The sequence below is a fragment of the Scyliorhinus torazame genome, chromosome 13 (genome assembly GCF_047496885.1).
Source record: "Scyliorhinus torazame isolate Kashiwa2021f chromosome 13, sScyTor2.1, whole genome shotgun sequence".
Taxonomy (NCBI): domain Eukaryota; kingdom Metazoa; phylum Chordata; class Chondrichthyes; order Carcharhiniformes; family Scyliorhinidae; genus Scyliorhinus; species Scyliorhinus torazame.
Genome location: NC_092719.1, coordinates 151,044,487 through 151,056,779, shown reverse-complemented (window position 1 = coordinate 151,056,779; position 12,293 = coordinate 151,044,487). Strand labels below are relative to the sequence as shown.

At 44.6% G+C, this 12,293-nt stretch overlaps 1 protein-coding gene across 2 annotated transcripts in view; it reads right to left on the bottom strand.

The window, feature by feature from the left end:
• tmf1 (TATA element modulatory factor 1) overlaps positions 1 to 12,293 on the bottom strand; it is a 75,998-nt gene that overhangs the window by 36,602 nt on the left and 27,103 nt on the right. For both annotated transcript variants that reach the window (XM_072472288.1, XM_072472289.1), the window contains exons 6-9: positions 6,551 to 6,693; positions 5,873 to 6,039; positions 4,926 to 5,082; positions 987 to 1,079 (exon numbers count right to left, since the gene is read on the bottom strand). In XM_072472288.1, coding sequence (XP_072328389.1) covers positions 987 to 1,079; positions 4,926 to 5,082; positions 5,873 to 6,039; positions 6,551 to 6,693 — 560 coding nt within the window. The remainder of the gene's footprint in view (positions 1 to 986; positions 1,080 to 4,925; positions 5,083 to 5,872; positions 6,040 to 6,550; positions 6,694 to 12,293) is intronic.

Here is a 12,293-nt window from a genome sequence, read left to right as displayed (position 1 = left end):
TCGTGATAGCAATGAGGGGTTTAATGATGATCAACTTCCCCCTTTCATAATCTGGGGATGCTGAGGCCAAACAGTGCTCCTCCCATCACCTGAGCTAACTGCATTAATAAGAGGCTGAATTGGAGACCTTTGTGTTCTGTACAGCTCAGCCAATCATTAAAAAAATTCCTGAGAGACACTGAACATAACAAACTAGGAGCAGGATTAGGCAATTCAGCCCTCCAAGCCTGCTCTGCCATTCAATACAATCGTGCTGATCTCATCTCGGCTTCAACTCCACTTTCCTTCACGGCGCTGAGGACCCAGGTTTGATCCCGGCCCCGGGTCACTGTCCCTGTAGAGATTGTTCCCATGTCTGTGTGGGTCTCACCCCCACAACCCAAAGATGTGCAGGGTAGGTGGATTGACCACGCCAAATTGCCCCTTAATTGGAAAAAAAAGAATTGGGTACTTTAAATTTTAAAAAAATAAAATAAAATCCAATTTCCTGCCTGTTCTCCATAACCCTTTAACCCATTTCTAATTTAAAATCCGTCTATTTCCTTCTTAAATTTAATCAATGTCCCGGGTGCACCCCACTCTGGGATAGTGAATTCCCCAGATTCACAACCATTTGAAAGAAGTAATTTCTCCTCATCTCGGTTTTAAATCTGCTACTCCTTTTCCTAAAACTATGACCTCTCGTTCAAGATTGACGCACAAGAGAAAGCCCTATGTCTACTTTGTCAATACCTTTTATCATCTTTATAAACCTCAACAGATCTGAGAGAGTATAGGCCAAAACTGCCCCACCCTCTTCAGAAGACACACCCCTCATATCTGGAATCAAGCTAGTGAACCTCCTCTGAACTGCCTGTAATGCAACTACAGCCCTCCTCAAGTAAGAGGACATATCCGCTGTTAGGAAAATATTTTCCAAACCACATTTACAATTCTTGCTTTCCCTTCATCCAAAGCCTCAAGCTCCGAAATGTGAAAATGTATACCTGCTGTAATTCACCAATTTCTTGGCGCAAGTAGTCCTCCTTCCTGGCTTGTTGCTGTTCAGCCCGCTGAAGACCTAATCTAAGGCCCGCCACCTATACCACAACCAAACAGAAATACATTGATTATCACATGTAAAACTGTACACATCACGTCCTAGTACATTTTAATATTTAGTACTTAATTCCTTTCTAACAATTTCTTAATTTGGCTATAAACCAAAATTTCTAGAAATCTCATTTACAAATAGTCTTCTTTGTTCATGGCAGTTAACAAATTTATTTGGGCATGTACTGCTTCACATATTGATTGATTTTTCGAATAGCTTTTACAAAGAGCAACATACAAGCATACATGCCTCTTTCAGAATATTTGCTCGCTCTGCCTTCTCATGTCCCCACGTAGATAACAACTGGGAAGGAAACTCAAACTCCATTCATTCTGAATCTACTACACGCAGCTGCATCAGAGAACTTCACTGACAACTTTCTTCCAGCTTGGCTGCAGCTTTGATGTTGCTAAGATCAGAAGCTCGCCATTTGGAAGGCAAAAAACTATCTACATTGTAAGTAATAGTCCATTGATTATACTTGCAATCTAAATACAGAAATAAAAGTGAAAATGCTTTTGAGTGAACATGCGCTTATCAGATGTCAGTTCCCAAATTGGACTCTTCAATTCCGCCCCCCCCACCCCGTCCATCCCAATTGATCTTGAACAATATGATCAGATGAGTAGTAAAGCTGTGTCAGTTTTGAATGCTGTTCTGTGCAATGCTACTTAATTTGAGATTCAGTAAAAGGGGCAGTAGAAAAGATATTGGTGCACTTTTACTGTCCAGCAAGAGGTTACAATCTAAAATTGTTAAACTATATGTTGAGTCTGGAGCATGTAAAATGCCAGTCGAAAGGCAAGGTGCTATAATGCAGCAGTGCTAACCACTGTGACACCGTGCTGCACTTTTGGCCTTTCTAACATAGAGGAGACCACATTGTGAGCAGAAAATATCCTAAATTGGCAGTAGTACTAATAATTTGCTGATTCATCTGGGAGGTGGGTTTCAGGTCTTAGACATGAGAAAGGAGGAGTGTCACCAATTTTAGATTGTAACCTCTACCCCCATTGGTTTCCTTTATCTTTGCTGTATCCCCCCCCCCCCCCCCCCCTCTCTTGTTTCTCTCTTTTTCCTCATTTTGCTTTTGGGCAGCAACTGTTCATGATTCTGTCATTCACAGTTCCTCAGATTTTTGCTTAGCTAACACTCCGTTTGACCCTCCACCACCAACTCTTTTTTTTATCTAACCTCTCCTGTCTTCCATCCTATCAGAGACATTGCTTTTTTTGATATCCATCCTCCCCCTTTTACTTGTTTAAAACTTGTTAAAACATGTAAGAAACCTCCTGTTTATTTCCTTTGTTCCCATTTCTTTTAATGTAGTTTTATTATTTGGTCCGTGGACCCATAATCAAAATGTGCCTTCAAGGTTGAAGCAGCCTGCTAGTCAGGACACTGTTCCCAGGTTTTGTCTTTTGAGAGGAGAAACCAGACCTCTTGGCACCAAGTGGATCCTAAGAACGAGGAGGTTGGGTTGATTGGTAGGCTGGCAACCGGTGGGTTGACCAGGGACAGTGTTCTGCCTGACAATGGTCAGTAATTGGTCCCGCATGATGCTTTCGGAGAGAACTTGGCATAAGCGTTTAGACATTGGAAGTAAAAGGAACACTCTCTCTCCCTCTCCTGCTTGAAGTGAAAGAACTGCTTTATTGTTCTGAAAACGGAGAGTGCCCGGCACATCTCTCATAAGGTAGAAACCTTGCCAGAGGAAACCATCTCAAGCCTAGAAGGAAGAAGTATCAAAACAAAAGCTGAACTTCAGAAAGACACAATCTAGAAGTCAACCCAGTGCATCAAAGATCTTCATCCTTTTATTTTTATTAATATTTTCTTTCCCGTTCCACCACCCTATCCCCTCTGTGTTGTTTGTCTATGTGTGCGTCTGTGTGTATATTATGTAAAGGGGTTGTTGGGAAAGTCAGTTATATTTTCTGTCCGTTTGATTAGAATACTGGGTTAATAAAAGGTTACTCGTGTTAAAGTTATAAACCTGGTGAGTGCAGTTTATTGAGCTTAACAAAGGACCTCGGGTATTTTAAATAATCTTCTTTCACCTGTGTTGTGATTCCGGTCACGTAGGGTTGGAATTGACTGCACATGAGCCCAGGATGTTGTGAAAAACAATACCCAAGAAGCGCAAAGCCATCAAGGACAAAACAGCCCGTTTACTATCTCCACCAACCAACAGTAGCATGCGGTACTATCTGCAAGATGTACTACAGGAACTCACCAAGGCTCCTTCAGAAATATCTTCCAAACTCACAATCCCTACCATCTAAAAGGACAAGATCAGCAAATACCTGGTTCCCGTGCAAGTCACTCACCATCCTGACTTGGAATTGAATCTCAGTGCCTTCACTGTTGCTGGGTCAAAATCCTGGCACTCACTCCCTAAGAGCACTGTGGGTGAAGCCACACCTCAGGGATTGCAGTGGTTAAAGAAGGCAGCTCACCACCACGTTCTCAAGAGCAATAAATGCTGGTCTAGCCAACAGCACCCACATCCCATAAATTAATTTAAACATCATCTCTAATTTCTCCCAGTTTTGTGAAAGGTCATACACCTGAAAAATTGTGCCCAATTCAGCAGTTTAAAACGAAGTTCCGTTTCCGGCACGTTTGGCACCCGGACAGGCGTGGCCGTTGATTCCCAGGCACTGGGTGAATGTGGTGTCCGGGTATTTAAATGAGCCTAATTTAAATATAACTATCTGGATCACGCCCAGTGAGGGCACAATCTGAATTGCGTCGTGCGGTGCAAGTCAGGTGACTCGCGATCAGCCTGGCGGGAATTTCGATTTGGGGCTCTCGCGGGATTCACTTGTTACATCCGCTGAGTTGCGCCCAATAACTCTGTTTTTATTTCATGTTTCCAGCATCAGCAGTATTTTGTCCATGGTCAAGTAGCCTGCCAACAATCATCTCACTACTTAAGTTCAGATGTGGCCATTTAACAGCATTATGATAACATTGTTAATAAGGTGGGTTGAAGACGTTTACTGGATAAGTATTGTCTCGAGCATATTGCAGATTTTCAAAAGATGCTGCATTATATTTTGTTAAATTTTTGTAGTTTATGGAATTGGTTAAACTTTGGTTACTGTCATGGAATGGTTACAACACAGCAAGAGGTCATTGGTCCTTCATGTACATGCCGGCTCTCTGCTAGAGTGACTTATCTGGTATCACTCCATTTTTCCCCATAACCCTGCAATTTATTTTCTCTTCATATAATTATCCACCCTTTGGAAAGCCATGATTGAATCTGCCTTCACCACATTCTCAAACAATGAATTCCAGGTCCTAACCACTTGCTGCATAAAAATGCCTTCTCCAATGCCTTCACATCCTTCCTAAAATATGGTGCCCAGAATTGGACATAATACTCCAGTTGAGGCCAAATCAGTGTTTTATAAAGGCTTATCATAACTTACTTCCGTTTGTATTCTATACCTCTATTTACAAAACCCAAGAAGGATCCTGTATGCCTTTTTGGCTGTTTCCTCAACCTGCCCTGGCACCTTCAACAATTTGTGCACAAATACTCCCAGGACCCTCTGCTCTTTCAGCCCCTTTAGAATTATGTCATTTACTTTTTATTGCCCTCCTTATTCTTGCTCTCAAAATTTCACACTTCTCTGTACTAGCTTTCTCCTGCCACACGTCTTCCCATTCTCCTGCCACACATCTTCCCATTCTATGTCCTCTTCTCTATCCTCCTCACAGGTCACAATAATTCCAAATAATATTAATGTATAATTCAAAAATGTATTTGTAGTAGGTTCATGATTGTTTTTAACAAAAAGTCTAAAATAATTATACTGACTTGACCAGCAAGAGCCTCCTGTTGCTGCCTTGCCTCTTCCTGGGCTCGTTCCAGTGCCACTGACAATGCTTCCTTTGTTTTAATCTCATAACTCAAAGCTGCCTCTTGGGCTTCACTCTGCTTAGCTGCATTAGCCTTATGCAGTTCAGCAAGCTCTCTGAAGGTAAGAAAGTTAAGTTAGGCAATGTGATTAAACGAATTGCAAGGTATCTATGAAGAATTGTTTTACTCCAAGAAATATATTGGGAATGAACAGCAAATTCTTAAACACAAACCCGGTTTATGAATAAAAATAGGCAGCTACAGAGGTACTGATGTTTTGTTCTTCTCAAAATTATCTTGCAGTAATTCTGCAATCCTAATCGGGAGCAGCACTTATGCGGGCAGAGGTTGGAGACAGGTCCGTTGTATTTTCTAACCTGAGCTCCCCTCTGAAACTGCTCTGACTCGGAGTGTTGAATTGCAGAATAACCTGAAATGTTTGCCCATGGTAGCCCAGTACAAACTTTTTGCCATGTTTTATGAGCCAATGGCTTCAATCACATTCATTGCAAGCTTTCAATCTCAACAGGAAAGCAGAGGAAGGAAATATGAAAATGTAAGGATCTTAGACAGTTCCACATCCAAATATCAAGGAGAGAGCCCGAGAAAGCAGTTGCTTCCTTGTGTCTTTTAGATAGGAAATACTGACATTTTGGAAGACCTAAAAGCAGGAGGACAAGGGGAAATGACTTCCAAATTTGATGGAATAAGTAACGATTCATCATAATACATACAAGTTTTTTTTATTGTCTATGAGATGTGGGCACCAGTGGCATGGCAAGCATTTGTTATAGTTACAATTATTTTCTGAACATTTAATAAAGAAATATAATATGTAAGATTTCACTTTCTCTTCATGATCTGCATGCCCTGTTCATAAATCCAATATGAATCTATTCCCTTACTTGTAGGAGCTGTCAAGTGCAGATTGAAGGCTGCGATTGTTTTCCTGTAGTTCTTCCAAGGTCATTTGCAGCTTGCTCATCTCTTTTTCCTGTCTCTCAACCACACCATTCAGCTTCTTGATGTTCTCCCGATGCTGTTTCTCCACTTCTTCTTTACCATCAAGCACCTGCAGCAAAATCACGTACGTCAAGTGATTTTTAGTCTCGCTGTCCATCAACACAAATAACCCTAAATACTACCTCACCAAAAATGCCATTTTTAAAAGTATAACAGATAATTATCTATTACTTCTGAAATATGATACAATATTTGCCTTTTGTCTATGCACTAAGCACGTACAAAAACTGAATATAAAGTTAAAAACAAACATTATGTAGGATAAGAGGACTTTGACAGATATCACATGTAGGTTTCACCAGCCACCCTATTAAATCATTTGTGGTATTTGAGAAGTGCTTATATTGCTCATTAACTAAAAGAATGTTTCAACATAATGGGCAGGATTCTCCAGTCTTGTCCATGGCGGTACCCATTGGGAACGATAGTGGAGAATTTGGCATTCCAGCCAAAATTCCATTCACTTTCAGCGGCACCGGAAAATCCTAGCTGCGAACGTGGACGGAAGATTTCGGCCAGTGAGCCAAATTCAGTCAACAGCATGAATTTAATTTTCTAACCTGCTGCAGATGTTTAATTTCTTCCTCTTGCTCTTTGGTTTTCTTGCTTTGTTTGGTGACCAGGGTCTCATTTTCCTTCTCTTTAGCCCTTAATTTCTTTATAATGTTTGAATTGTTCAGGAGTTGTTTAGAAAGCTTCTCTCCTGAAATCATTAACATTGCATTAAAAATAAAGAATACCTATCAGAAGACTTCCCAGAACAAAACTTTACATAGTTGCAATTTGTTTTTGTTATAACATTTAAGTCCAAATATTAATTATTCCACTACTAAGTAGACTGGTACTGAAGGATGCATTTAGTTCATCCCGTTCTTCAGCATCTTCTTAATGGAGATGGATTTCCACGCTCACTGCTCTGGGACAGTATTTCTTTTGGACCCAATGTTTCCACCAATGGATAGGGATTTAAAATGAGTAATCCTAGGAGTCAGCGAAAATGCATAGAACCCATTTGTACCATTTATGGTGATAAGGCACAATCCTTGCACAGTTGACCATTAGATCTTACGTCTGCGCACATTTTGGAAGCAATCTAAGAAGCATTTCATTCTCCCACCTCACCTCAAAATCAGTTGTGATTGCTACTAAGATGGGCTCATCCAATTTTTTTTCTAATTATTCTAAAACCAAGGGCCAAATTTTTAAGCCAACAGGGAACAAAGGGCACCATACACTTGCACCTGTTTGCAGACATTCTTTGGGTTTTCCCACAAAAGTGCCAATATACTTTTGACAAGAGATCAGAGACTTGAGTGAAGAGAGAGAACAATGGTGTGTCTCTAACCAATCAGATCAAAAAATTATTAACAAGCAGCACCGAGTCTGAACTGGAAATTCTAAGTTAGAATATTTCATTCAACATCAATTTGGGTACTGAAAGTGTGTGAGAGAGAGTGAGAGTGAAAGTGAGTGAGTGAGAGTGAGTTTGAGAGTGAGTGAGTGAATGTGTGTGAGTGTGAGCGAGTGAGAGAGAGAGGGGGGGAGAGAGAGAGAGAGAGAGAGAGAGAAGAGTGTGTGTGAGAATATGTGTGAGTGAGAGTGAAATCTCTAACAATAATTAAATCATTTGAATCCACATGAATGAGACTCCACATTGTAAAGGATTGTAGTGCCTGACAGTCTGACAATAATTAAGACTCATCAAGCTACTAAATATTTATTTACAATGGAATGGGCACACCCTGACATTTTCTGCCAATTTAGTGCGCATTAGCTATTGTTCAATTGGGAGCATTTATGCCTTTGAGTCACAAGGATCCGTGTTCAAATCCTTCATCAGAATTTGAGCACACGTGGTATGGCACGTTTGCGCAATGGTTAGCACTGCTGCCTCACACCGCTGAGGATCTGAGTTTGATCCGGGCCCCGGACCACTGTCCGTGTGGAGTTTGCACATACTCCCCGTGTCTGCGTGGGTCTCACCCCTACAACCCAAAGATGTGCAGGGTAGGTGGATTGGCCACACTAAATTGCCCCTTAATTGGAAAAAAAAAAATTGGGCACTTAAAAAAAATCAAATTCGCACTTGATTTTATAAGTAAAAAAAGAAAGAAAACTGTTAAAAGGCATATGGGATCTTGAGTTTTATGAACAATGGCAAAGAGTACAAAAGTAATCTCGGTATGAAGGACTGGTTCGGTCTCAACCAGTATAGTATCCAATTCTGGACACTTGAGGAAGGATGTGAAGACTTTAAAGAGGATTAAAGAAAGATTTATGAGAATAATTCCATTTAGGAGGGTCTTCAGTTACATGGATGGCGTGAGCATCGTTCTCCTTACAGCAAAGAAGGCTGAGAGATTTGATAGAAACACAAAAAGGCATGGGGCATTGAACCAGAGTACGTGGAGAAACCGCTCCCATGATCAGATTTAAGGTGCCTGCCTAAAGAACCAGAGGCAACATGAGACTAAACGTTTTTATGTCGTGAGTGGTTACAATCTGGAATCTCCTGCCTGAAAGGGATGAAGAATTAATTGTTATTTTCAAAAACAAATTCAATAAGCAGCTGAAAGGGGGATTAAAAACATAGTTATAAGGAAAGATTGGGATTGTAGGACCTTGCAGAGAGCCAGCACGTGCTGGACAGGCTGAATGGCCTCCTTCTGTGCTGTGACTATTCTATAATTCCATCCTATGATTTAGTAATTAAATGCTCTCATGCACTTTTCTGTAGAATATAAAATCTTATTTGCCGGTTTTCAAATGTAATTTGTTTCAGAAAAATTAAACTATGATACACTGAATACGTACCTTGAAAAATGGTTGAGCCGAAGCTTCCATTATACGCTTCTTGACACGGCCAGATTGATTGCTTTAAAACAGTTCTTAAAACAATATTCATGGGTTTGTCGAGTATTGCATTATTAGAGTACCTCAGCTAGTTAGTCAGTGAGCTATGAGAATATCTAACGGACTTCCGGTTGCGGCAGGGATGAGCTAGCCGCACGTTTCGGCGGCTCCAGCTCCGATGGAACTTCGGGCTCTTTTAAGAGCCCCAACGGGCCGAAAAACCCGGTGCGAGGGTTGCCGGCCGAAAAACCCGGTGCGAGGCGCGAGGGAAGGGAGTCCCCCCCGAACGACGGAGGGAAAAACCGGCGGAGGCGGCTGCAGCCCGAAGAATCTGCAATCAGAAGGTCAGAGGGAGTGGAACAAAATGGCGGCGGAGGGATCGCAGGTGACATGGGGGCCTGAGCAGGACGAGGTTGTGAGACGGTGCGTGGACCTGCTGAAGAAGGAGGTAATGACCCCGTTGTTACACGCAATTGAGGGGCTTAAGGAGACTTTAAAGACCCAGGAGACTGAACTTCGCGTGGTGGAGCAGAAGGTGTCAGGTATTGAGGACGAGGTCCTGGGCCTGGCGGTCAAGACTCAGACGCACGAGGCACTTCATAAAAAGTGTGCTGACAGGATTGAGGCCCTTGAAAATGGAGCGCGAAGGAAGAACCTTAGGATACTATGTCTCCCGGAGGGTGTGGAAGGAGTGGACTGTGGAGCGTACGCAAGTAAGATGCTGAGCTCACTGATGGGTGCTGAGGCCCCTGCGGGCCCCATGGAGGTGGAGTGGGCAAATCGGATCCCGGCGAGAAGACTAAAAGCGGGAGAACCACCGAGGGCGATAATCGTGCGATTCTACCGCCTTAAGGACAGAGAAGAGGTCCTGAGATGGGCTAAAAAGGTGCGGAGTAGCAGATGGGAGAATGCTGTGGTAAGGATCTACCAGGATTGGAGTGCGGAGGTGGCGAGAAGGAGGGTGAGCTTCAACCGAGCCAAAGAGGTTTTGCACAAAAGGAAGGTGAAGTTTGGGATGCTGCAGCCGGCAAGACTATGGGTCACGCATCAGGAGAGACACTATTATTTTGAGACGGCGGAGGAAGCATGGTCCTTCATCAATGAAGAGAAACTGGACCGGAACTGAGGGACTGATGCTGCAGGGAACTGTTATTGTTGTTATTATTGTTTTTGTTAATGGGATGGTGAAAGTTAATCGAGAAGTAAACAGGGAAGGGGGGGGACACTGGGGAAATGTGGGCGCCGGTGAGGGGGGAGAGGCGGGACATAGTCGGAGAATGGGGAAGGAGAGGGGGAGGGGAAAGGGAGCTGTGCCATAAGAGGCGTGTCAGGTAAAGGGATGTTCCCGTGCCAGAAAGAATAAGGCGGGAAAACAGGCGCAAGGCGGATGGGAGTTCCCTCACAGCGGGGGGGGTCGAGGAGCGAGCAGGAGTAGCCGGGGTCAGTTGAAGTCAGCTGACTTACGGAAGTGATATGGGGGGAGCAATCAAGCTAGATAGGGATCTAGCGGGTGGGGGAGGGGGGGGGGGGAGGAGTGGGGAAGGGGACAACTGGGTTGCTGCTGCAGAAATCCAAAAGGAAATGGCTAAAGAGAGGGTGGTCGGGGGCGGAATGCGACTCTGGGGGAGCGAGCGGGAGCGCGGAGTCGGGATATGGGACTGGCCTAGAGAAGGTAATGGCTAGTCGACACGGGAGGGGGGGCAGGTAGCCCCCCAGTGAGGCTGATCACATGGAACGTGAGAGGCCTGAATGGACCGATAAAAAGGGCCCGAGCGCTCGCGCATTTGAAAGGACTAAGGGCAGACGTGGTTATGCTCCAAGAGACGCACCTAAAGGTGGCGGACCAAGTTAGGCTAAGGAAAGGATGGGTGGGACAGGTGTTCCACTCAGGACTGGACGCAAAGAACAGAGGGGTGGCCATTTTGGTGGGGAAACAGGTAGCATTTGAAGCAAAGACCATCGTAGCAGATAGTGGAGGTAGATATGTAATGGTGAGTGGTAGGCTGGAGGGAATGGAGGTCGTGTTGGCTAATGTGTATGCCCCAAATTGGGACGATGCGGGGTTCATGAGATGGATGCTGGGGCGTATTCCGGACCTGGAGGCAGGAAATTTGATTTTAGGAGGGGACTTCAATACGGTGCTGGACCCGGGGCTAGATAGATCCAGCTCAAGGACTGGAAGAAGGCCGGCAGCGGCCAAGGTACTTAAGGGGTTTATGGACCAAATGGGGGGAGTGGATCCATGGTGATTTCTCAGACCCAGGGCTAGGGAGTATTCCTTCTTCTCCCACGTCCATAAAGTGTACTCCCGGATAGATTTTTTTGTTTTAGGAAGGTCGTTGATCTCTAGGGTGGAAGAAGCTGAATACTCAGCCATAGCGGTTTCGGATCATGCCCCACATTGGGTGGACCTGGAAGTAGGAGAGGACAGGGAGCAGAGAACACTCTGGCGATTAGATGTGGGACTGATGGCGGATGAGGGAGTGTGTGCAAGAGTGAGGGGGTGTATCGAGAGATACCTGGAGGTCAATGACGACGGCGAGGTCCCTGTGGGAGTGGTCTGGGAAGCACTAAAAGCGGTGGTCAGAGCAGAGCTGATTTCTATCGGGGCCCACAAAAGGAAAATAGAGGCCAAGGAAAGGGATAGATTACTGGGGGAGATTTTAAGGGTGGACAGGGAATTTGCAGAGACTCCGGAGGAGGAGCTGTACAGGGAGAGGAGACGACTCCAGACCGAGTTTGACCTTCTGACCACCAGAAAGGCGGAGGTACTGTGGAGGAAGGCACAGGGGAGGAGGTATGAATATGGGGAAAAGGCTAGTCGCCTGTTGGCGCACCAACTGCGAAAGAGGGCAGCAGCGAGGGAGATAGGAGGAATTAGGGATGAAAGGGGAGACACTGTGCGAAGGGCAGGAAAGATAAATGAGGTGTTTAAGACCTTTTATGAAGAACTGTATAGGTCTCAGCCCCCAGAGGGAGAGGAGGGGATGTGGCAGTTCCTGGACCAATTGAGGTTCCCGAAAGTGGAGGAGCAGGCGGTGGCAGGCCTGGGGGCGCCGATTGAGGTGGACGAGGTTATTAAGGGACTGGGAAGCATGCAAGCAGGGAAAGCCCCGGGGCCGGACGGGTTCCCGGTGGAATTCTACAGAAAATATGTGGACTTGTTGGCCCCGTTGTTGGCGAGGACGTTCAATGAGGCCAGGGAAGGGGGGACACTACCCCCGACAATGTCGGAGGCGACGATATCGCTAATTTTGAAGAGGGACAAAGATCCGATGCAGTGTGGGTCTTATAGACCTATTTCACTATTGAACGTGGACGCCAAACTGCTAGCAAAGGTGCTGGCATCGAGGATAGAGAACTGTGTCCCAGGGGTGGTGCACGAAGACCAGACACGGTTCGTAAAAGGGAGACAATTGAATGTTAACGTGCGACGGCTATTAGGGGTGA